The sequence below is a fragment of the Paramacrobiotus metropolitanus genome, unplaced genomic scaffold, assembly GCF_019649055.1.
Source record: "Paramacrobiotus metropolitanus isolate TYO unplaced genomic scaffold, Prichtersi_v1.0 Parri_scaffold0000389, whole genome shotgun sequence".
Taxonomy (NCBI): Eukaryota; Metazoa; Tardigrada; class Eutardigrada; order Parachela; family Macrobiotidae; genus Paramacrobiotus; species Paramacrobiotus metropolitanus.
Window position 1 is genome coordinate 4,869 of NW_026570609.1, and position 25,663 is coordinate 30,531.

Below are 25,663 nucleotides of genomic sequence, written 5' to 3' on the forward strand. Positions count from 1 at the left end.
TCCGGCGACAATGACAGGAGGCGAACCGAGCCAAATAGCGAGGGGATGCAACCGAACTAAAGGGTTAGCCGACCCCCGACGGTTAGCTGGCTCCAGCTGGATCAGCGACTCCGCCGACCTGCTATCCCCGGAGCTAAAAGAGAACATCATAGGGCGTGGTAGAATCCCGACCCACCATTGACTTAGGGAGTAGACCCCAATAGGGATACCCCGATGTCCGACCCTCCGACCCTCGGACTAGAAGGGTCGAACCCGAAGAAAACCTCAGTTCACCGGGATGAATCGCACGAATAGCGGCTGGCTAGCGGTGAACTGTGACAACACAGTTCATCTCTCGTCAGCCCCTCCGGCAGAAGGATCCTGGAGGCTGACCCTGGAAGAAAGCGTGAACCATGGAACGTCATATCGGGACGAATCGTACGAATAGCGACTGGACAAGCACAACTGCGCACAACACAGTTGTCCCTGTTCAGGTCCCTCCGACAGAGGACTCCCGGCTGATTAGTTCCGTAACTTGGACCGTAGAGCCCAATAGGCTCTTACCCTCGAACCTTACCAGCCGGGACCTCGTGGATATGGGCAGCGAAAACGTCCTATATCAGCAAGGCCCTGGTGACAGCCTCAGTATCGGACCCTTCGCACGTAAGGAGGTTGTCCAGGGGCTCCCAGCATGACTTGCTGGGCACCCCTGCCCGAACCCAGCCGGCAGAAGGACCCGGTGGACCGACAGTTCCATAACTCTAACCCCCGAGCCCAATAGGCTCCCATCCCTCAACCGAATGCGGACCGCGTGGTACAGGAAGCCATATCTCCTGACAACCCGATCCGCACGACTCGAACCTTTAACGGAGTACGGATTACGCCGACCTAGGACGAAAAACCCCCTCGGTCAGGGAACCCGTATGACTAATTTCCGGAACTCAACCCAAGAGGATTCCGCTAACATGTTCCCGAAGAAGCTACTGCAATCTTCAGCAACGTGTTTGCCAACAGACCCATGGACACCCCGGGAATCGGAGTAATAGCTGACTGACCTCCACTTGAAGTCAGCACGAGAGCCCAATAGGCCTCGGCAGCATAACTCCGGCGGAATCCGTCGTACGAAAAGCGACGGGACGGTGCTGCGCGGCGCGATCCGCTTCGCTCCACCGGCCTGTCCCTCCGGCAGAAGGACCTTCGGAGGATGCAAGCCTCCGCAGATCGCGTACAACTACGATCCGATACCACGTCCAGCGACGCAGATCAACCACGATCTCCACCTTACCGTGGATGCCCATCGAGGCCCAATAGGCCTCCCTTCCACCCCGGAACGGAACGGAAGAAGTGGGACATTAGGGCACACTCATGCCCTTACCCCTACTCACAACGCTGTGTTGGAGTAATGGTATGAGTGACCGGCATGACCATTTCACCGTGAATCGGACTGTGGTCACCGGAAGGATGTACCAGGACGTTAGGGCACTCATGAATCCCCTGAAGAGCTATAACAGCCCGGCAGAGGATTCATGAGTCCGGCACGACTGCACGCCCAGAAGGAGGCCACGGACGTCCATAACTACGCCAACAGGCCCAATAGGCCTTTAGCCCCATATTCCGGCATCCCGGGTGTTTCCGCCTAAGTGGAAGCACGGGATCAGCCGAGGAACGGACCAGCTTGGACTCCGTCTTTAAAACTTAGAGTGTCTACCTCGTGGCTCAGACCCAATTAGGTCTTATGCAGCCGCCGAGGAGCCTCTTCTGCATGATTTTTGCTAGTCACCCGGTGGACATCTCCAGCATCAAGCGGACTCCCACCAGAGCATGTTGGGCCAGTCTCGTTACCGAGGCTTGGACCCCCGGACACCGAGGCTAATTGACCCTCGGATACTTGTTCGGACCCTGTCCAGCGGCATTGACCCTCTCCATGTTACCCAATAGGTGACGGGAGACGTTAAAAAGGGTTTTTGCCCGGGCAGAATGCCTTCGGACCAGCCTTAGCGGATGCTGACTACCTCACCACCGAGGCTACCCCGGACACGGAGGCTGCCCCGGATAGCAACTGTATCTCATCGGTAAGACCCTCGGTAGAGTTGCCCAATAGGCGACTTACACCGATAACAAGGGTTTTTGCCGAGATCGAACGACCATCGGACCTTGGGATACCGAGGATTGGAATCTCTGACCCTCGAGGGTTGAACCCCCGACCCTCGGGCTCGGAACCTCGGACCCTTCGAATTCCGGCGATCATCCTCTCCGAGTTACCCAATAGGTGACAGGAGACGAATTTAGGATTTTCAGCCGGGCGGAACATCTCCGTATCCATCTGCCAACGCAGCCGAGGGTACAACCCGGACTTTAACTCGAGCACCGAGGCTGCCATTGGACCTAGTCTCAGCAACCGAGGCTGAGCTCGGACTCTGATTTTACAACCGGAGCTGACCCTCGGTCACCGAGCCTACCATCGGACTTCAAAACCTTGAAGCCAACCGGATACAGGGTCGGACTCCCGTACAGAGGCCATATCATTATTCGGACCAGAACGTGGTTTACACTGCACAGTGCAGTGTAAACCACGTCCATCGACCATTCAACCCTATGGAGACCAGGCGTTAACCGGTCCTTGTTGCCCAATAGGCGACAGGATACAAAATTACGGTTTTTGCCCGGATGGAACCTCGGATCACCGGACTTCCCCGGAGGATCCACCGCTCAATAGACCCAATAGGTCTTATCCTGCACCTAGAGAGGGTACCTTACGGTATTCGCGGATGCGACGGTGCCTCTCCATCAACCTTACCCGATGAACCTCGGCTGGATGTAAGTACGAGCTATCTTACCCGGCAACGGAGGTTCCCAGCGAACTTTTACCGGAGGATCCTGGTCGGAAAGTGTGTTTCACGCCCGTTTCACACCCGACAATGGAGATCCATACCTTTACCCGAAGTTGATAGGGTCGAACTTTGACCTCGAGGGTCGAACCTCCGACCTCGGTGAAATGAACCGGTACCACTTGGTATCCCGAGAACTGATGCCTAGGACCTAGATGGCCGGATATCCTGTGGACTGGAGCCCCCCGTGAGCGGATCAGCTCTAGTCGGAATGAGCACCCGGACCAAAGCCCCGGACCAAAGACTTTGAGTTTACTTTTTTTTTAATCTCGAAATGATGTTCTCAATTTTATTGATCTTTTCACTAACCTGCTCACCAGGAATTGTGATGTTATTTTTACTAGAGAGAGAGAGAGAAATGGAATAATACTTTATTACTTTATTTTTTTTACTTTTTCGCCGTTGCGGATACAACCAACAGATGCCTACACCGGTCCAACAACACCACCGACCGACCTTCGGATTTCGGCCGTGAGTTGTATCGCCACCACGGGTCCGGAGGAGAACGCGGCACCGAGAGACCTTCGTCATCGGACACCCCCGAGGCGCAGCCACCGACCCCAATAGGGTCGTGTGCGGAGCGGGCACTGGAGCGGTACGAGGCCGGTCCTTCGCAGGGGCTCGGACTCCCGCCCAGAGGCATGTTGGGCCAGTCGCTATGGCAGCCTACGAGTAGGCAGCCAGCGACAGTCCCGCTTCCGGTGTGCTGACTCACACCGAGTCGCACTCGCCGTCGAGCGCTAGATCGGCCTCGACTCAGGTAGCTTTCCGCCCAGCCTTTCGTCTCGGCCAATCATCGGCCTCGATGTAGGCGGAGCCACGCCTCCTTTCCACATCTCGGCCTATCAGCGTTCGTTCGCTCGTGTTGGATCTGCCCAGTGCCGCATTAGGCTTTTTCCCATGTTATGGCTCGATGTGCCATTCATTTTCATTCACTAGCTGACATTCGGTGATTTCTGATCTACAGCTCACATCGAGCCTTTGTGTTTTGGTTCTCTGTACTTTATTGCTATTCACAATAAAGCCTTCTCACTATCGTGAGCCTTTGTTCGCCTGCTGTCACAGTGGTCTGCGGTCGGTTTCTCGAATGATTTTGATTAATTCACTATTACTGCGTGCACTATTTGCGATTACTATAATTATGCACTAAACAGTGGTGTTACTTCAGTTCTTCACCAAGCTATCACGATTTGCGCTCAAGAAAATAACGGTAATTTGGTAATTACACAAACTCTCAGTCGGCTGTGCGCATTTTACAGTAATAGAAATTGGTCATTCACTGTGTGCAGTGAACAGTATTGATACTTCAGTTACTCACGACCACTGTTTCGTTACGTACACACCCAGCAGGCGGTGCGCAATGGTTAATTTTAGTAGGTCGGTCACCCACTCGCCTACCGGCACACGAGAATAGTGGTACTTCGGTCACTCACATGCAATGTGCAGTTCCAGTAGTGGTAGCTCAGTTACTCGTTCGTTACCACTCGTTTGGCTCGATCGATAATATAATTTTCCGATCTGAGCAGTTCAGTCGGTTTGGCATTTTCTGATCTGACGAATCAAATTTATTCCGTATTATGCGGAAATATTAATTTTACGGACCGTACAGATATGGATGTACTGTTACTACTGTATTTGCTGCTTAATCACTGTCCTTAGTTTTGCTCGGACTGCACCATTGTAATGAAAGGTCGTTTGACGATTACTATGGTCAGTTTCTTTTACAGCTGCTTTCGAATGGCTTTTAACGAGCGTTCTTATTCCTACAAAGTACGTCATGTTTTTGAGCGCTTTAAATTGTTACGATTTACTGAAATTAAGCCATCCATTGGCAGCATCGTTTGTGTTAGTACTAACTGGCTAGCGAGTAGCTGTTTTAGTTTTGTAGAGTAAAGTTAAAACCTTTTTAATTTGCTGATCTAAAAAGGTGCCATTTTAAATTTACTGATTTTGTGCTCCATGCAACCGGACTCTGAAATTATTTTCAAGGTCACCTTGTGCTTTCAGCTCTACAGGCACCGGCGTCTGTGAACGGGAGTCGGAGCGGATAGTTATTAAAACAAAATGCATGTGACACGGTTTCCAGACATTCTGAATCGAATGGCGTTAACAGTTTTCGATTAAGTTTTTGGTTTGTTCTGACCAGATCGTACGGGGTTTTCCGTTGTAATATAGATCTTTTCCTTGATAGGTTTACCACGTGAATACCAAAACAGTATTATAAAATCTGCCTACGACACTTTACGTTACTTCAGAGTTCAGATCATGTCCTTGCTTTTCGTTACTGTAGTCACAGCGTCAACAGTGGGAATCATGTAGTTCCACTTGTTGTAAACACGGTATCTTAAGTTGTTTCTATTTAGGCTTACACTTAGTACTTATTCATAGGTTTTCTAGGTTGTACTCAACGCTGAACCTCAGTAATTAGATGATTTGAACACCGTATTCCGTCGTAAAGCATCTTCCAGAGGTGAGCCTTCAGCAAGTGTGGCGATCGCAATTTTAACATTGCTTGTCATCCTTTTTTATTTGACACTTTGCGCAGACGACAAAATGCGATGTGTTGCAAATTTTGAGTTAGTTCTTACTCATTTACTCCCGCACTTGGCCGGTGCTGTTAACGCTGTACATGATAGACTGACTGTATGCTGGCAACATTTTCAAAAATTATAGGGTTGACCAACCATTCCGAAGGTGCTTCCTACGTGCGGTGCCACATTTTATGGGATATCTGCCAAGGTTTCATCGCTTGCCAGTTGCCAGAGACTCCAGCTTTTATCGCATGCCATGCCAGTGGCAGTGCCACTGGCAGGTGCCACTGCCACGTTTTACCCCCTGCCCAACGAATCATAGAATTTTCGCTGGAATTCTCTAATTAGGTTCAGGCAGAACCCTAATGAGGTGTTATATGGTCTGCCTCTTTCGAGCGATTTCAGAGGGTTGCAGCAGTTTCTATAACATGGACGTCTACGGGAAATGTGCGATGTCCAAGCAAATTTTGGCCTGTGTACGCTCTGTATTGCGTTGTAAAGCAAAAATACAGAGAAAAAGGTTGTGCAGCTTTAAATTCTCTATCCAAATAATACCACAAAAAAATTTTAGGTATGACAGATGCACAGAAAAATGGCCAGGTCAGTGACTCACACATGTCCAATCTGCATACTGTTTTCGACTCTGAAAAGCACAACGTGGCTGTTGTGGCCCACGATCTGTAGTTAAACGCTTATATATGCACCACCATACAGCAGCACTCATTTCGGGCGGATATTTTCAGACACACAGGCACTGCAATGATGAAGCACGTATTGTGCTTGTAAACTGTTTGCTAAGTTCTGAATACGGTGCCCTTTTGTCTTTGTGGCACGGCACACAACAGAATTTTTGTTGATGCTTTGTCGCAAATTAAATAAACAACAATAACATCATGAAAATTACTAACTGCAAACTGTTCATAAGTGTGTTTTGGCATATAACATGTACAGTAGATAATTAATGCATATATAACCATTATAGTTCTTTATAGCGCATGGCATACATTCAGGATATAAAAATTTAATATGGTTCGAGGTAATGTTGTATACAGTGTACTCTAAAGTATATTTTAACTAACATCACTACCCTAGTATTTTCACTGGTAGATACAAAAGTAAAATCCGCAGTTTTTAATGCATACAGCGTTAAAGATGAATCCGAAGATTGCGCATGTTTGGACAAATAATTTTTAACCGTACAAGCGATTTGACGCCTAGAAAATGTACTCTCCAAAAAACGCGAAATAATTTCAATATTTGATAACACGAGAACTTCGGTGCAGCGTTAACACTCGAATTTAAACCTGCGGTAATTTATTTGATAACTTACTTGTTTCCGCATAAATCACAGTCTAGCATAAATCACATTATTGACAATAAAATTATGCACAAAACAGGTAAATTAGGATCAAGCAAAACTTATTACCTGTTCAAATTTGACCCTGTAAAGAACGATAAGAATTCAGATTTCTGTTGTTCTTTTGTAGTATGCTATCACAGTTTAGATACACGATGCAAATCAAAACGATAATAACATGAAGTTCCGAAAATTTAAGTTTTTTATGGGCAACACTACATATCAAACTGCAAGCCATGGTTTTAGCTAGCCTGTGGCTACTGCATGAATTTGCGGCTACCCTCTGAAACGCCGCGGCGCTGTTGTCGCTTTTCACGTGACCACACTAGCCACGCCTTTCGCCTGGACTTAATTTGCAACTGCTTGCGGAAAATTTTATGCCGACAGTGCCGGCGTATACAGGAGTGAAAGGCCTTCTTCCGTATGGTGCCATGCACATAAATACGAGGAAGTGGAAGTGTTTCTTTTGTAAATGCCGTTTTGTTCTGGTGCATAGTTTGCACTCGTACCGTGATACTTATTAAAGGTTACCCAGTTTGATAAATACGAACGTTCGTCGTCATTCAACAGGAACCCCACATTTTATTGTATCTATTCGAGGTTATGGAGCCAGCTGCGAAGAATTATTCTTTAAACTTATCCGGAGAATGTCTATTTGTACACTCGAGACGCCTTTTAGTGATATCGTTGTATTAAACTTCCATACACAGTACGCACACCTACTATTACACAATCCGATACCCGTATGTGCGTACATACTTGGTTATTACATAGTTGTTGTTACAACACAATCGTACGAGTACTGTATGTACAATCTCACATGCACGCCGAAATTAAAAACCGGTTTTGCTGTCTACGAGGCACACACAAGTACAGTAAGTAGTAGTACATACATATTATTTTTATCCATGCCATCAGCAAGCTTCTACCGCAGTTATTGAACTACACGCGTAGACAATTAAGTTTTTCCGTGCTTGTAGATACTCAACGAAAGCTTTAAGGAGAAGTTGTTATAAAATTAATACCATCATAATCTGGTTTGCTGTGTTCCTGTAATATTATAATTATGTCTTACTCGTATATCAGAACGAAATACTAAATTCACATTTACGAGAAACACAAAGCTGACGTGGTCTGAAGTGGTTGGATTTTGCTAGGAACTGAGTTTCGTCTGGGAAGCGCCCGGAAACCTGCTAATGAAGCATCTCTGAAAGACGATCTAGACCATCAAAAACAACGGCAAATGCGCTGTAATGTCCGGGACGGTATCTGTTTTGGGACAGCGTCGCACAAGGTCACTGCAATGTCCTGTCAAGGATGAAGATCCGGAAACATGTGGTTATGATTAGCCAAGCGAACTGGCAGCACGCAAAACGGAGAAAGGGAAACAACGCTGATGTAATGCGCCCTAGAGGGATCAAGGTACTTACTTTTCCAGTTTGCTTTCTTTAAAGAATTCGGCGGACGGACGTCGAGTTTAGAAAACGGACGTCAAGTGACGTACATGCAACCTAATTTACTTATCAATTTGCTTTTCAAATATGCGGGAGAACTTGTTCCAATTCGTGTTTTAACCATGCTTTCTATCGTTGATGGATTAATTTACTTATTTCCACTTGGAATAAAGGGCTGCACGGTCAATGTATTTTCAGAAGTCTTAACATTTGAAAAGAATGCATTTTTTTAGATATCGCAGAGCTAGAAAGGAGTTGTAACTGAAACTGAGCGGCCGAGACAAATGTCCATCAAGAAAATTGTGACTACAAGCTTGATCATGATTTCTGGTTGCTCCACGAGCAGTTTTCTTACGCAGTAATCTGCTTTTGTTTGGTTCCAGCTTGCCTTGGGGGACTTAAAGAACGAAGTGGTGCCCAATGATGGCGCCACAGAGCTGCGAGGTTCAAAAATTTTAGAGGAAGGTACGGCTTTACCAGGCTTTGCGTTATGGAAGTGCTGCGCTGCTGAGTTACTTGGGAACTTTAACCGTGGCGCATCTGGTGTTAACAGCAATGAATACTATAAAGGCTCTGGAGGAAGTCACCCAAGAGCAGAAGGGAGAACTGCAAAGACTGAGACAAACCCTGGCTGAAATGGAGATCATTAAAGCGTAAGAGAAGAAAACCTGTCCCTTTTATCCAGTCGGAGCACGCATGTGACAAAAGAGAAACGCTCTTGTCCACAAGCTTGTTCGGGTTAACCGCTGGGTTATGACTGGAAAATCTCGTTATACTCGGTATTTCCGGCTTGTGGTTTCAGAAGTCAAGACGCAGCTGCAGAAATGCTGGACATTCTTCCTAGCACAAGTGCTCAGCCAAATTCGGATGACGCCAAATTTCATGTGGTCGGTAAAAACTTGATGGTACATCTGCCCCGATTAAGTTTTGAGTATATTTTGCAGTTTCAGCGACTGATGGATCAGCTTTTCCAGACATACGACCACCACGTGGATGCATCCAGTTTCCAGACGCTGTCCGATACAACCTACATGTGGCTCGAAGAACTCTGCAGTCCCTCCAGCCTCATGGCCCTGACAGCTGGAGTGCTGCGTGATCGTCATTGATTACACAGCACTTTAACTCATTGTTAACAAAATCACAGCAAAGCTGCCAAGAAAAACAACATCGGTCTAATTATTCCCGACCAGCGAATCTAAATGCTAAAAAAGCATCCTCGTTGTCTCTCTGTGCCTTGTGTATGCATCAGTTTTGGTTGCCGAGCCAAACAAAAAATTGCGGGTTTAACCGTAAAATATAAGCGTAAGAAAACTGAAGAGTATAACCGTAATACAAATCACTACGAGGAAGTGCAGTGTCTGTCCTCGGAACCTTTAACGACATGAGAGAGAACGAGGACGTTTTCTTAGCTTTTAGATTGGCGGGTCATTATTGACCATGCCCCATGTTGTTTTTGTTGGCAGCGATGCTGTGATTTTGTTAACAATGAAATAAACTACAGAAATGTTTAAAAAATGGCACAGATGTGCATCAATATCTTCCACACAAAATTGATGCGAATTTGTCATTTTTATTACACCTTAAGTTTCGTGTAAATTGACCTTTGAGATCCTTTTGTGGACTAATACTTTAGCGAGTACATGGCGCTGAAAAGCAGAATGTCAATCGCATCGTTGCTGCCAAATCTCCTAAAGACAGCGTCGTTCAGCTGCTTGACAGCGATTCCAATTTTCTGCGCCGATCTAACACCGCTCGATACTGTTGGTAACATGTGTGAACTGTAGTATCGCATATTTGTGCCTAAACAAACTAAAATGTTGATCAACCAAGCACGACGAAATTTTAACGGAAGATCACTTTAAACCGGCTTTGAATTTACTTTCCAGAGTATTCTCCTAAATCACAAGAAAAATAGTCATTTGTTAAGCGTATACACAGAGCAAACAAACAGCCTTCGGAGTTACGACCGAATTAATGTCAGATGCGAGTGAGAAACTGACATTCTGCAGTAAATAAGTGGAAAGAAAGAGGACAGTGAGCGAAGGATAAAACTCACCGAATTCGTATCCCACGGAGCAGGTGGTCGTGACGACGGTGCCGAAACGCCTGGCGCGACAGGAGGACGGAATCTCCGGTGGCCAGCGCGGGGCAGTCGGGGGAGTAGGCGGCGGTCAGGCGGGTGACCGGTCCCAAGGGCCCGCTGATCACTTTGATCAGGGAAGATTTAGAAATCGCTAAAATCAGCAAGAAGAAACTCATTAGACTATCCAAAACACAGAAAAAGGTTACAGATACTTCAAACTTGCAAAGTACAATGGGCGTGGCAGCGCTCCCTAAGCGACAGAAAAGATTCCAAGGCGGAAGGCGAAACATGTTTCAACGCTTCCGCTTTAGCGACGGGCCTCCCGCCACCGAGCGGCAGTGCTACAGAAAACCAGTGCTGCGCTGCACTTGCAAAATGTTGCTTGCCAGTTGACACTAACTGTGAATTCAAAGATTATTTCAGAATATTTCTGTTTTTGTTTTACACTCTCTGAGTCTCGTCTGTACAAAGTCCAGTTGCTGATTGCAGTTAATTAACTGCCTAATCCAACGTATCGTTGATCCGATAACCAGCGGATTATCGTGGTCCATCGAGGCACGCGCCTGCAGCTGCGCAGACCATGCAGAATGCAGGCGAGTCTGTACCAACAGCTGGCAGCAGCAACACGAATACTCCAGCTGACAAGTGCAAGGGAATCCGCAGTGCCATGCAGAAACTGGACTATTCCGTCTCCGCCATGGACGGTCCCACGGTGAAACGGTCCACCTCGGTGACGTTCGAGGGGGAAGGCAGCGGCAAGTATGACACGGAGACGGACAGTTTGTACGAGATGCTGCAGCAGCTGGATCTGGACAAGAAGGATGTGCTCTTCCTGGGACGCGTTGCTGAGTAAGATTTCAAATTTTCTCTTGTTGATATCCCGATGTTGGCATAGACGTTTCTACGAAATAAACTTCAGAGATTAAGTAAACTATTTTTGGTATGGTTTTCGCTCTGGAATCGCTCGCTTCGTGAATTCTTATTAATTGTTGTTTAAAACGAGATTCTATGGTTTTCATCGTTTTTAGTGTTTCATCATTTTTATGTAGCCTAAATTTGATAACTGTTTAGCGGTGCCTGCGTTTAGCGATGTAATAAAAAATTTATAAAATTAGATAGGTTTTGTTAAAAATTTGGAAAAATAAATCGGCTTTATCTGGAATGTTTCGTGAATTTATTGCAATTTTAATTACTGAATAACATCAGAAAAAAGTTCCTTTTAATTACCTTTTAATCGCTGAATAGTTGATTACTGCGGCAGCAAAATTAAAATTATTTAAATATTTTGTGCTTGATTTAAAAAAATTGAATTGTCGGCCGGTTATACATTTTTTGTGTAGTTTGCTGCAGTTTTTGTGTAGACGTATTTTCAGTTTTTTTATTTATTATACGAGAGTTTACACGTACAACGATGCTGTTTATGAATTGTTTTTTTAGTACTTGATGTGTGGTGTATTTTGCATACGCCGCTGTTTGTTGCATTTTAATCTGTAATTAATTTTCTAATGATAGGTATCAATGGTTCACGTGGCTGTTGCGTAAGGTGCGCTCGCTGGAGATTGTGAAAACGGATGGCCCGCAGGGATCGCGTGAGCGCCGCAACAGCAGCACGAGCCTGAAGGGCGGCAGCGCCGAGGGCGGCCGGGAACGGCAGCGGTCCGGCTCCGGCTCGTCGGATGTCTGCCCTATCAGCAGCGCGTCGAAACGCACGCCCGACAGGTACAATTCACACACTTCTGCATAAGCGACACTTTTTTCTGCGAACTGGTTTATTTAAATTTGATTTATTTGATATTTTTTGTATTAATTATTAGTTATTTTTAGACGTTTTTATTTACTTTTGTTAATAATTTGTCGTCGTGTACTCAGGATTACGTATGGATTTTTCCAAATTTTTATGTAGAGAAATTTGGTCCAGGCAAATTGTATGAAACTGTGACTGATGGACTAATTTTCTGATTTTTTTTTGCTTTGTGTGAATTATGTCGCTGGCAGAAAAGGGATTTGTTTCCACTTTTTTATTGTGCTCGTGGATTTTGTTTAATGTTCTTTTTTTTGCGTATTCGTTTGTTGTTATCGATTCGCCGTTGTTACCCGGCAAGCGGCCAGTGACCATATACGGCATACCATGCCAGCGGTTGTCCAAGGACGCAATATAATCATTACCGTTTATTTTATTAGTCAAAATTGTATCTTTGTGTTCGTGCCTGAACGCTGTTTGGCAATTGTGTTTTATGATATAATTTGGCGTATGTGTGCGGATGAGTGCGGATGAGTGTTTGTTGCAAGTTTTATGGTCCAGCTTTGCTGCGGACTGATTGCACGGTAGACCGTATTCGTATATTTGGTGCAGTCGCTTTCCATCGGATATAAGCGTTTGTTTCTCTTTCATTTTATCGAACTTTTACTTTCCTTTTCCTACTGGTGCTTTGGCTGAGTTAGTTGATTAAAGTTAGAAAAACGATAACGTATCGTTTATTCGCGCAAGTAGGCAGCGGCGTAACAGTAAACACACACGGTTTCTTTAACCACCTGCGGCACTGAGGTTTCATTGGTGCCGAAACCGTGGAACGGAAGCGTTCTACGGTAGTTTAAATTATTAATTCCGTGGTCACACGGTGACCTTTATCAGCAATCAGTGCTGCAGTTTGTGGTGCTGACCTTTGTCATCTGGAATTAACAGCTGTTATTATACTGTGTGTGTTTGGATTATTTACGGATTAATCCACAACAAATTGCCATGTCTACCGGCGACAGCAAACCGATATCCAGCGCAGCGGATCCCACGGGGAGGAGTATCGTATTAGACTCCAAGGCGTTGGCGCAGGAATTTTCAACCATGACAGTAGGTACCGACGCAAAGCCACCGGTGTTCAAGGGACAAGCCGGTGAGGACGTTGACCAATGGGTGCGCCGGTTTAAGACCGTCGTGGCCGCATTGGAGTGGGATGAAGCGAAAAAGCTACGCCAGATACCGGTGTATCTGGACGGCTTCGCCGCTACCTGGTGGGGAAAGGTCAGCGACGATGGCCGCAAGAAACCATATGCCACATCCGACCAGCTCCTGGAAGCGCTCATCAAACGATTCCAGACCGAGGATTATCGGAACCAGCTGAAGCAGCAGCTACGCAACCGCAAGCAGAAGCGCGGAGAACCTCTCGAAGACTATTTTAATGACATCGTTGGTCTGTGCGACAAGATCAACCGCGACATGGAGGACGACGAAGTCATCCATAAGCTGCAGGCGGGATTGCTACCCGAATACCTAACTCGTCTAGCCTCAACGAATGTGGCCACACCAACGGAATTCCTATCCGCGATGCAGCGTGTGTCCAACATTCTGCGCCTAGAGGCAAAGAATCGCAACGCGGAATGGAAAGGTCACTATCCCGAGGTTACGTACAGCGGGGGTGGGAACGGAAATGGTTCTGGGGGAAGAGGATACGGTGGAGGGAATGCGAACGGCAACGGAGGAAACGGTCGCAACCGTTACCGCGGTTATTGAGGTGGTAACCAGGGGGATGATCGACATGCTGGTACGGCCGGTCAGTCAAAGGTCACCGAGCGGCCGCTCCGCAAATGCTACAACTGCGACAGGACTGACCATCTTGCACGCAATTGCCCCAAGAACAAACCCACCACCCAGCCAAAGAACCAAACCGGTGGGTCTGGATCAGCGCGCTCCCTCATCGTGAGTCAGCAGGAAGCAAAGGTCACCGCGTTGGACGCCAATGTCGGTACGGAACAGGCCTGTGCGAACGGTGCGGACCTGGAGGTCAACACTAAGTGGGTTACGGAGCCCGGCACCAAGCCTGTGTGGTATACAATGGGACTTGGAATGGACACTGTGGGTCAAGCCAACGGAGCAGCGACCTGCAATATGATGCGAGTCGGCACGTACAACGGCCGTGCCGCACATTTTGAGGAAGGTTCTGAGAAGTACACGCGGGGTATCCTGCAGAGCCAGCTACGACATCCGGTGCACATGCTGGCAGTGGCACGGGGTAACCGCTGGGAAACGAGTCATATGTGCAGACGGAGCCATGTTGGAGGGTCCGGACCCGTATGACCTTTCCAGTTTCGAGTTGTTCAGTGTGCGAGGTTACCTGGGCTTCAGTACCGCCACCGTGTCCGAGGTGGCGCGTCGCTGGCGTACGGACAGCAGCACGGAGAAGCGCCGAAGGAGCCTGTCGCGAAGATATGCTGACGACACGGATGGGCCCCGACGTTCGGCGCGTTCAAAATCTCGGGAGAAAATCCTGAGCCTCCGCCGGGAGCGAAGTATGGATGGCAGGTCTGGCTTGGCCAGCCGGACATGCCGCCGGGAGTCGTTCCGCTTCGATTAGGGTCACGTCGGCCGACGTGGCAGTGCTACAATAGAGCGCGCAGTAAGGTAGCACCACGGAGGAGCAATACGCTGGTCGTGGAGCGAGCCAGCAGGGGCACGGAGACGATGCACCGGGTGCCCCGAAGTACGTCGTCTACTGCTGGAGGAGGTGGGGCAAGAGAGAGTAACCAGCGGCGCCGCGTAACGCCCACCAGTCCTGAGCACGGATCGGTCGTCCAGGACGAAGGGACGGACCCAATTGACGCGTACGTGAATGCACGATCCACCGTTTGGCATCATCTGGCCGGCGTGCCACCCGGCTGGGCGGATGCAACGATGGACCTGGACCATCCGTACCACCTCAACGTGGTGACCACCACCGGACCGGAAGCCAACAACATCGTTGACAGCCACGTGCCGTTCACGGGAGGAACGGAGCCAATTCCAGTTTCCGGTGAAATTCCCCTCATGGACATCAAGCTAGCCGGACGTGACGCATTGGCCCTGTTGGACACCGGAGCGAGCATCTCCATCCTGAACCAGAGCTTCGCGAAGGGGCTGGGTCAGAAGCCGGTGCCGTATGCAATGGACGTCACGGTCGCAGACAACCGGATTGTCAAGACTTCCGGGTTGCTGCCATTGGTCGTGGAGGTGAACGGACTGAAACAGGAAGTGCCGTTCATTATTTTCGAGCACTTCGGCGCGGGAAAATATGACTGTGTCATCGGTTGTAACGTGCTGCGGTTGCCCGGGATCCTCCTGGACCTCGCAGAGGGCCGGATCCTGAAGGCGGACAGTGTCCAGCCGAAGTCTGAAACGGGGATAGCAGTGGTCAAACCGGCAAAGGGCACCGGTAAGTTAGCTACTATGACAGTAGGCTATCATAATAGCGGTCCAGTACGTTTGTGGGATGCCCGGGGAACGCAGCCTCGGGTGTCGAACCTTATGGTAACGCTCCTTGGACAGTCGCCCGGAGCCAGTGTTTTACGTCATCACCAGGTCTTGTCCCTTTCCTACGAGGACGGGGCCGAGATGGACCTGTCCGGATGGGAGTACGCATGGCCTCAGGTGCCGGTCACCTCCTTCGACATTGGAGATGCCGATACAATGGACGGTCTCCGTGCAACGCAATGCCTGCTTGAAGCGTACGCAGACCTGTTCCACACCGAAGGCCGACCCATGGGCCATGCCAGAGTGGACCCATTCCGGATTGAGCTGATTCCTGGGACCCGCCCCATATTCCGGAACCAGTACCGCAGAGCACCGAGGGAAGTTGCCGAGATCGAGCGTCAAGTCGCTGAGATGCTCGACATGGGAGTCATCCGGCCCAGCCGAAGTCCCTGGAGTTCCCCAGTGATCCTCGCAGCTAAGGAGGGAGGAAAGTCCTGGCGGCTGTGCTCGGACCTCCGTGGGGTCAATACCGTTACCGTGCCCGACCGGTACCCACTCCCGCGGGTGGATGATTGCCTTCAGGTCCTGGCCGGTGCGCGGTACATAACGACTATGGACCTGCAGAGTGGGTTCTGGCAGGTCCCCTTGGCCGAAGAAAGCAAAGCCATTACGGCGTTCCAGGCCGGTCAAGGCTTCTACGAATATGAAGTCATGTGCTTCGCCCCGCAACGGAGCCACTCTGCCGTGCGATGTCCTCCGTCCTGGCCGGCCTCCTTTGGATCCATACACCGATGTAGTCATGACCCTGGACGAGCACCTGGATGCCCTCGAGGCAGTCCTGGAACGGTTCCGGGAAGCCAACCTCGTGCTCAAGCCCTCCAAGTGCCACTTCCTGAAGTCCCAGGTCCAGGTACTGGGATTCACCGCGACCCAGGAAGGAATCCGGCCGAACCCGGACAAAGTCGAAGCGATCCTCCGGTTCCCGGTACCTGAGAACCTGAAAGCGGTTCGATCATTCCTCGGGCTGTGCGCCTACTACCGCCGGTTCATCCGGGGTTTCTCGGACATCGCCGCACCGCTGACTCAACTGACCAAAAAGGACGTCCCTTTCAGCTGGCAGGCCGAGCAGCGGAATGCCTTTGCCGAGCTCCAGCGTGCCCTGACAACGGCACCAGTGTTGGTGCACTTCAATCCCGAACTTCCGGCGGAGATCCACCCGGATGCCAGCGGGTACGCGATTGGGGTCGTCGTGGTGCAGCGTGACTCGGAATCCCGTGAGCGTGTCATTGCTTACGGAAGCCGCCGGCTCATTCCGGCGGAAAGAAACTACTCCACGACAGAGCGGGAGCTGCTGTCTATCGTGTGGTCCTGTGAGAAATACCGGTACTACCTCCTGGGGCGGGAGGTTACTGTGTGGACTGACCACCACAGCCTTTGCTGGCTGTTTAATATCCAGAGCCCGAACAGTCGCCTGGTTCGATGGGCCCTCCGGTTACAAGAGTACATCCTCATCATCGTCCACAAGGCCGGTAAGATTCATGCCGACGGGGACTGTCTGTCCCGATACCCGGCACTTCCGGTGCCTGCTGTGGACCACCCTGGTCAGTGCATGGCAGTGGATGCCACCCCAGCTGACCATCTGGACGCGTTGGATGTGAAGGGCGAGCAACAGAAGGACGCCTTCTGCAACGATGTTCGAGCCCGACTTCTGACTGACCGGGTCACAAAGAAAACGTACGTGGACAAGGACGGCCTCCTGTACCGCGTCTGGAAGTCACACGGCCGGTTAGCCGAACTCCTGGTCCTACCGCGCCGCCTACGGATGGAAGCACTGCAGTTCCTCCATGATGACCCAATGGGCGGTCACCTTGGCTTCGACCGGACGTTTGACCGCTTGAAGAAGCGGGTCTACTTCCCGGACATGGTTAACTTTGTTCGTAGGTACGTCGAGTCCTGTGTCCAGTGCCAAACCCGTAACCGATCGACCCACCGAGTTGCTGGACCAGTCCAAAGTTTTTGCCCAGCGGGTCCATTCGAAGTAGTCGCGGTGGACGTCATGGGTCCACTGCCGCGATCCAAGGCCGGCAACAAGTACATCATCGTCGCCACGGACCTCTTCACGAAGTGGGTGTCCGCCAAGGCCCTGCCGGAGCAGACCGCAGTCCGCGTTGCCAAGTTTCTGGTCTACGACATCTTTCTCCACTTCTCCATGCCCTACCAAGTGTTGAGTGACCAGGGCACGCCGTTCGTCAACGAATTGGTCGCCGAACTCTACCGGATCCTGGACATCCGCCGGACCACCACCAGCGGTTTCCGGCCTCAGTGCAACGGTCAGGTCGAGCGTTACAATCAAACGCTCGGCCACATGCTGAGCAAGTTTGTCGATGATGACCACCGGAACTGGGACGAGTCCCTGCCGTTCGTGATCTTCGCGACCAATACGTCCAAGCATGACGTCACCGGGTTTTCGCCGTTCGAGATGGTCTACGGCCGTCAACCCGTCCTGCCCATTGACGTCGCTCTGCCAACGGCTAAAGAGCCGTTCAATGCGGACCTCCAGCAACGCATGCGCGATATGCACGCTGCCGCCGCCGCCCGGATCGAAATCCAGCACAACTACACGTACGGGCGGGATGACGCCCGTGACGTGTCCTACAACCCTGGGGATGCGGTCCTCATCTTTAACCCCAGTGGGAAGAAGGGCCGTGCCACAAAGCTGCTGAGCCGTTGGTATGGCCCGTACAGGGTTGTTCGCCAGACGTCACCCGTAAACTACGAGGTCGAAACCCAAGGACGCCGAAGACGGACACGGTTCGTTGTTCACGTCTCCCGGATGAAACCGTTCTTCGACCGGAATGAACTGTACGAAGACAGCTCCGACGAAGATGGAGACGGTTGGATTCCACTGGCACGACGCAAAAGTCCCGTAACCGTGACCACTGACCCACCGAAGGACGTGACGTCGGATGCCTCCGATTCGGATGACCCGGACATGCCAGCACTCGTGGTGCCGGAACACCGCCTGGACGTGTCGGCCCAAGCCGCGCCCGACCCATACATGCCGGAACCCGCCCTGGACATGCCGGAACCGGACATTAACATCGTGGTGACGCCGCCGACACCGGAGCCGGAACCCACGACGCCGGAGCCGGAGGATGCGGAGCCGGAAACTGACCACTTCTCGACACCGTGCGGGCTGTTGGACGAACCGAACAGCGCAGAAGGCCCGTCGGCACCGGTCAGTCAACCGCCGCCAAACCGCAAGGGTACCCGTGCCCGCAAGGAACCGGTTAGTAACCCCGAGCCGACCCGCCAGGGTAACCGCGTTCGCAAGGAGCCAAAGTGGTTCCACAAGGAGTTTGCCTTGTCCGTCGTGGTCGTGGACCCGCCGATCCGACCTGGTCATCCAACCAGCACCGGCCTGCCAGCGGTACCGTTGCGTTTCTGTGCCCTAATTTTGTTGTGGCTGTTCTGTTTAGCGCCGGTCTCCGCCATTGAAATCAAGGCCTGTGACTGCTCTCGACCACAGTTTATGGGAGTGGTGGACTTCGACCAGCTGTTGGCCTGCCCTCCTACACCGACTCGGCTCCGTGGTGTACCAGTGAACTTCGACTTGTACATCGAAAAAGAACCTGGGAAAACGTTCCGCGGGTATGTTTGCCGGACATGGGAGCAGGTCCTGACGATCTGGGAGACCGTCATCTGGACCACCGACACGACACGGTCGACCCGTCTGCTGACCACGAGCCCCCAGGACTGCTGGGTGATGATCAACACCCGTCGGTGTGGTGCCGAGCAGATGCAGAAGTTCGGTAACGTGTGGAGTCATCACACTGAACCGACCGGTCAAGGATCGTGGAATTCCGAACGCAATTTTACCACGCTCAACTGTGAGCTGGAAGAGGTGACTTTGGAACAGGAGTGCGACGGCTGTCCAGTTCTGACAATCACCGGAGAGATCGACCTCGGACATACGTCTGGAGTGACGTTGCCCCCGGAAATCAGCCCTGCATGGTAAGCCGGCTTGGCCGGCGTAATGGCACTCTGTATTACCAGGATGAACCATTCCGCGTCCGCGATCACGCCAACCAATTGGATTTCATCCTTGGATCCCTGGAGACCCTTTGTGATGCGTCGCTCCCAGAAATGTACACCGTTATGGGCGAAGCGAGCATGCACATCCAGGTGGTGGACGATTATGGTAAACCGATGATTTACCCGCGACCAACGCCCGCCAGCACTACCGGAACGCCAAGTACGACAAGGCGCCGGGCCAAACGAGCAGTGACCGCGACAACGTCCCGAACCACCAAACGCCCAGTTACTGTCCGTGTCGCGCCGTCGGTTATGCTGTCGCTGACCCAAGCGTTGCCGCCCCACCTGCAGTACATGTCCGACACCATGTTGGCCAACGAAAACGAGTTAGCTGACCTGGTCAACAACCTCCACTGCCGGCTGAACAAGAACCGGATTGCCGACCTGTTTGCCTTATCAACGATTTCCGGTATCCTCGACGCCCGCTCAATGGAAATGGTCCACTGCCAAAGTCTACAAATTTTTGGCTCTTCTGGCATTGTTCGACAGTGCGCCGCTGTGACCGTTGATTTTCAGGTCGACCGGAGCGGCCGATGTGGGCCTCAACCGCGCGCCGGCAATTGGAGCATCGCTACGGATGGATACCTCCTTATCCCCTATCAAGATTGCCTGTGGAAGTCCAGCATCGTGAACTTCCGAGGAAATCCCTTCGAATCCCGTGACGGAGAATGGATTCGAGTCCTGCCGACCAAGTCCATGGAGCGTCAACTCCTCGCGCACCACTTCCGCCAGCCCATTGACATGTCCGGAGTGTTGCTGCAGTCCGCCATGGACAAAGAGCACTCGATGACCTTTAACCTCCTGGCCCAGTTGGCCGGTGCCATGGAGCAGCAAGGCGTCGGCGATGTTGGCTCGCTTTTCCAATCGAATTCGAAGTCCAGTCAAGTGCCGGACATTCTCAGCCGCTTAGGCTGGCTGAAAGGCATTTTAGCCAGTGTCGTCACCATCCTTATCATGGCTGCCGTTGTGTTGGTGTGTTTTAAATGCTCTTGTCATTTACTGATTTTGGGCTGTTTTCGCCGCATAGGCAACCGCGCACGGCGCCGGCGTCCCACTGTTGTGACCGCGGAAATGGAGCCGCTTCAATCCGCCAGCGCACCGGGCCAGTTGACGGCACCGGAAGCGACCGCACCTCCCACTGACCCGGCAGTACGCCTGTATCCGGGCATGGACACCGTGGCCTACACCGCCTCCACGGATTTCCGTGTCGTTGGTCAGTCAGCTTGACACTTCCGGTCGCGAGGACGCAACCGCTAAGGAGGGAGGAAAGTTACCCGGCAAGCGGCCAGTGACCATATACGGCATACCATGCCAGCGGTCGTCCAAGGACGCAATATAATCATAACCGTTTATTTTATTAGTCAAAATTGTATCTTTGTGTTCGTGCCTGAACGCTGTTTGGCAATTGTGTTTTATGATATAATTTGGCGTATGTGTGCGGATGAGTGCGGATGAGTGTTTGTTGCAAGTTTTATGGTCCAGCTTTGCTGCGGACTGATTGCACGGTAGACTGCACTTTCGTATATTTGGTGCAGTCGCTTTCCATCGGATATAAGCGTTTGTTTCCTCTTTCATTTTATCGAACTTTTACTTTCCTTTTCCTACTGGTGCTTTTGGTTGAGTTAGTTGATTAAAGTTAGAAAAACGATAACGTATCGTTTATTCGCGCAAGTAGGCAGCGGCGTAACAGTAAACACACACGGTTTCTTTAACCACCTGCGGCACTGAGGTTTCACCGTTGTTCTTGTGTAAATTTAAGAAAAAAACGATTATTTATACTAGAGGTAAATCTACCTAGAAAGCTGAATGCTGGATATTTTAATGTATGTTTTGATCAAATTCCCGAAACGATCACGGGCGTTTCGCCACTAGTCTACGTTCAGCCGTTGTGAACACCGCAGAACCCGGTGTTCGTTGTGTGTTCTTCCAGATTTTTCTGTAAAGAAGTTTTGAGCCGTTTATCTGAAAACTGATAAGCCCTGTAGTCTTTGCAACGTGATTATTATCTGATTTTCTGACATTGTATGCATGTGGCGCTGTCAAGGGAAGTGGCCCGGTACATAGAACCAAATTCGTGTACTAATAGATGCACCGAAACTTTCATTCCCAAACACTTTTGTTTCGCTTTATGACATTTTGTAGAGTAATTTGTATACACTGACGTGAAAACCGTTTGTGCGCGCAACATCCAGTTCGGGAGTTATGGCTGTTAGAAAATTCTAAAGGTTTTAAATGCATTCTGGTGTAACAAAAGTTTCATTATTGACCATTCTCTTTCAAATTTTGCATGTAAATGCACATAATTACGAACAACGTTTTTACACCGATCCACTGTTCTAGCATGTTTTGCAGTTTTAAAATGAATTTAAAAAATTTTAAAATTCAGTTTAAAATTTGAAAAAAATCATGGAAATCTGGAAATGGAAATCATGGAAACTGAAGAAAGGATTTGTTTTCAAGACACTGAAGCAAGGGTGTGTTTCAACATGCTTTTTCTCTTTTTTTCGTGTCGGCAGCAAGGATGTGCTGGTGATGAACTGCACCGGGAACACGACCACCTGGACACAACTGGAGGAGCTGCTGACCAATGCACTGCGGACACTGCGGCCCGGCGGCTTCCTGCTGGCCCGCGAATGCCTGGCGTCTCCCTCCGATGCAGGTGCGGTCAGTGTTTTTTGCACATTGGAATTATTGCCAAAGCAGTGAAATTAAATTTGGTATTATTTGTCTAATTAATTAATAAAAATTAAAATTGCATGGAGCATCTGTGGATAATATTTATCGAGTTTTCTCTCACATTTGCCAACTTAATCGATAATCGTTGTCGTTTACATACTTTAGCAGGAATATAGCTGCCAAACGTCCAGCGAATTCTGGGCATTCTTCTGGAGGATTTTCTGGGCATTTTACGATATTTTGTGTACAGTTTTTGGGTGATTTTCTGGTGATTTTTAACGATTTTTCTGTAAATTTTCCGGTATGTTTTTAGTTGCGAAAGTCCAATGAATTTCTGTGTAGTTCTTTATTGGATTTTCGATACATATTTCGTTTTTTTATTAACTGCGATTTTTTAACAATAAATGCAAAAATTCAGCGGATTGTCTCCTTTGTTTGGGGAATTTTTATGTAATTTTTTCCTTATAATTCACAGACGGTCAACGCGTGAATTACAACGATCCCGCCGAAACCTACGCCTTAATCCGTGATTTATCCTTCGTGGCGGAAGACACGCAACGTTACGGCTTCAAGCTAGCCTACGCCGTTTCGCCGGATCCGCAAAAAGTACGGAAATAAATTTCGAGAAATAAATATTTTTTTTGGAAACAAGTTAGCATTTATTCTCTCAACTAAATCATTATTAACAAAAATTTTAACTAATTAATTTATCTGTAATTTAAAAAAAACCAGGTAAATCGAAAATGCGAAAACCGAGCAAATATTGTACGCAGACGATTTTCTTTGCAGTTTACGATGTTTTAGTTTACTACAACATTAGCCTACGATTTCCGTTGAATAAATAGAATCTTTTTTTACATTATTTTTTTATTTATGTTATTTTTTATCCGATTGTTTTTATTATTTACGTGAATCAGAGTGGCTATTTTTCTCGGCTGATTTCGGTGAATAAATAGAATCTGTTTCTATATTATTTATTTTTTTCTTATTGATGTTATTTTTTTATCCGGTTGTTTTTATTCTTTACGTGAATCAGAGTTGTCATTTTGACGGTTAAACGTACGGAAATTTGTTGGGTTGTTTCAGGAATTTTTTTCTTTGCATTTACAATATTTTAATCTGTATCAGGTTTCCGAGCAAGGTAGGCATGTGGGGTATGATCGTAGTGTACTGGCGCCTGGCAAACGATTCACACGTTCCTCTTGATAAGCAGCACAGTAATAAAACATCGGTACTGATTGACGCAATATTTTTTTGATGACGTTATTTGTTACACCACTTTTGTAACGGAAGTGCTTATTTATTTATTTTTATGGTATTCTTGTTTGTTATTTATATATTTTTTGATACTGTACATACAGTATCTAAATCGATATGTGAATCGATAGACATTTTATTCCGCGCAGGCGAAGAAACGCACGGAAATGTGAGAAGAAAACGGACCTTATATAAACACAAGATGGCGTCGGTTACGTCAAAAACTGGAGTTGGGAGCTGGACTTTCTAGTTACAATTCCCGGTTGTACTTTGTACTTGCAGCTCCCAACTGCAGCATATGATTCAGCACAACTGCAGCATAATTACTGCATATGTATACTGTATAGAAGTACACTACCTAATTTACTCACTTACTGATATTCACACACACACACAAGTTGTTTACATTCTTTTACCGCATGGAGCGGCACTAGCACATTAGCGCAGCTGGCTCGTCAGCGATGGTGATACATACTATGCGCGTCTCTTATTATTTAAAACACTTGTAGTAATGATGTGTATTTATAATATACATAATTATTTGTCAACTTACCGTGTAGTTTAATTGCTTGTCTGGATTGTGCACGGCTTGGATATAATTGTGAAACTCGACATGCGCCAAATGTACTGTATAGATACTACTGTACACTGCACATTTACACTGGTTCACTTTCGCTGCTTGATTCAACAAGTTGTTTACATTCTTTTACACTATGGAGGAGCACTTCAACGCATCTGGCTCGTTAAAGCCTTTCAACGTACAGTAAGTGAAATATAATTGCTTTTCAGCGGATACTACTAGCTGCTCTATTCTCAATTTATTTATACATATATAATCATGAAAACTAACAGGTACGATGACATATTATTTTCTTTATTACTGTACACTATGACCGTACTGTGTAATCAATTTTGACAGTTATTTGCAGTCTGATGGTCTACTGCGTGCATGCTTATGCGTGCGTGCAGATCAACTGGAAAAAGTCCGCCAGGGTCGCTGCAAATTTCTTTCCACTGGAGCCAAAGCCACATTTCTGTTAACGATTGCTCCGCTAATTGCAGAATTTATGAATTTCTTGTACCCGAAGTAAGTGAAGCAAATGTTTTCAGTTCATATTGTGTTGTAACACATGGTATATTTTTTATGTGTACATAGTTTCGGGGGTGCTACAAGCAACGAGGACTCGAGTGGAAAAAGTTGGCCTGAACCTCTCAAAGAATTTTTCCACCTTGTCAACGGTATGGCGTAATTTGTTGATTTCGCAGTTTTTACATTACAGAAATTATTATTATATGCTTGTATGTTAGCTCAATGCTTTTATAACAAAAAATACATTTCGTAATGAACCCTAATTATCATAATTAATGATTAATGTACTGTACAGTATTGCACCGTATATACTGTACAGTATTGCACTGTATATACTGTACAGTGCAATACTGTACAGTATTGCACTGTTTATGTAGTATGTACCATGTACTTTTAAGGATAAACGTTCTTTACATTTCTTACTAACTTAAGCACTACTGCTTTTAATGCCAGGTAATAGAAATATGCAGCGATAGGTTTTTGTAATTTTATTTATTGCTGCATTTAGTTTCCAATAACAAGCGCAATCGTTTTCAGCAGTTTGAAGAGTGATAGCATCTTTGCACCTAATAAATTAATTTTTCCAGAATGGAAAATCATCATCGCCGCATACAACCTTGAAGCCGGACTCGCATGGCCGGAAATATTTCAGGTTCAAACATGGCATCAGCTTTGCTCTTATTGAGTTGTACAGTTCTCTAAACTAAGAAATTTCAAATTTAAAAGTGGCGACAATGTTAGCGATTCGTGATTCTTTAACGAGGCTTCTTTTGATAGCCATATTTTGCAGTTTCGGTAATAGTGATCCAATAACGCGAGAGCATCACTGATAGACTTTGCACCATTAACTGTGATCTTGCTGTTGCGGTACACTTGGCAGTGCGATTTGTAAGGACGAATGGAACGGAGAAGAAGCCCGGAAAATTTATGTGGTGCATAATGTGAAAGCGGAGCGCGTTCCGGATAAGCTGGGTAAGTCACACCAGCAGCCAAGGTCAGCAGTTGCAACAACGTTAGTTATTTTCGCCATTCAGC

General features: G+C 48.3%; 2 protein-coding genes and 1 long non-coding RNA gene across 4 annotated transcripts; all 3 read left to right on the forward strand.

Annotated features, from left to right (window-relative positions):
• The first annotated feature begins 7,723 nt into the window (after positions 1–7,723).
• LOC129602299 (max-like protein X) lies at positions 7,724–9,567 on the forward strand. 2 transcript variants are annotated; one of them, XM_055501295.1, is made up of 6 exons: positions 7,734–7,807; positions 7,913–8,177; positions 8,593–8,674; positions 8,763–8,862; positions 9,012–9,096; positions 9,154–9,567. In XM_055501295.1, exons 2-6 carry the CDS (start codon positions 8,073–8,075, stop codon positions 9,313–9,315), a joined length of 534 nt encoding a protein of 177 aa, XP_055357270.1. In that variant the 5' UTR covers positions 7,734–7,807; positions 7,913–8,072; the 3' UTR covers positions 9,316–9,567. The 2 variants fall into 2 exon arrangements, with proteins under 2 accessions (XP_055357271.1, XP_055357270.1); XM_055501296.1 differs by having other exon boundaries at positions 7,724–8,177; positions 9,015–9,096.
• A 1,138-nt stretch (positions 9,568–10,705) lies between these two features.
• On the forward strand, positions 10,706–23,028 carry LOC129602298 (uncharacterized). The gene is made up of 4 exons (XM_055501294.1): positions 10,706–11,141; positions 11,805–12,011; positions 22,122–22,264; positions 22,757–23,028. Exons 1-4 carry the CDS (start codon positions 10,873–10,875, stop codon positions 22,897–22,899), a joined length of 762 nt encoding a protein of 253 aa, XP_055357269.1. The 5' UTR covers positions 10,706–10,872; the 3' UTR covers positions 22,900–23,028.
• A 1,016-nt stretch (positions 23,029–24,044) lies between these two features.
• LOC129602300 (uncharacterized) lies at positions 24,045–24,747 on the forward strand. The gene is made up of 3 exons (XR_008692381.1): positions 24,045–24,301; positions 24,468–24,625; positions 24,695–24,747. It is a non-coding gene; the product is annotated as an uncharacterized LOC129602300 (long non-coding RNA).
• The last annotated feature ends 916 nt before the right edge of the window (positions 24,748–25,663 follow it).

What these genes read in the sequence shown, in the direction of transcription:
- LOC129602299 (XM_055501295.1), top strand. Translation starts at nt 8,073, where the DNA reads ATGAAGATCCGGAAACATGTGGTTATGATTAGCCAAGCGAACTGGCAG. An exon ending in TTCAAAAATTTTAGAGGAAG is followed by an intron (nt 8,675 to 8,762) that starts GTACGGCTTTAC and finishes TGGTGTTAACAG; the next exon opens with CAATGAATACTATAAAGGCT. An exon ending in ATGACGCCAAATTTCATGTG is followed by an intron (nt 9,097 to 9,153) that starts GTCGGTAAAAAC and finishes TATATTTTGCAG; the next exon opens with TTTCAGCGACTGATGGATCA.
- LOC129602298 (XM_055501294.1), top strand. Translation starts at nt 10,873, where the DNA reads ATGCAGAATGCAGGCGAGTCTGTACCAACAGCTGGCAGCAGCAACACG. An exon ending in TTCCTGGGACGCGTTGCTGA is followed by an intron (nt 11,142 to 11,804) that starts GTAAGATTTCAA and finishes TTCTAATGATAG; the next exon opens with GTATCAATGGTTCACGTGGC. An exon ending in GGCGTCTCCCTCCGATGCAG is followed by an intron (nt 22,265 to 22,756) that starts GTGCGGTCAGTG and finishes TATAATTCACAG; the next exon opens with ACGGTCAACGCGTGAATTAC.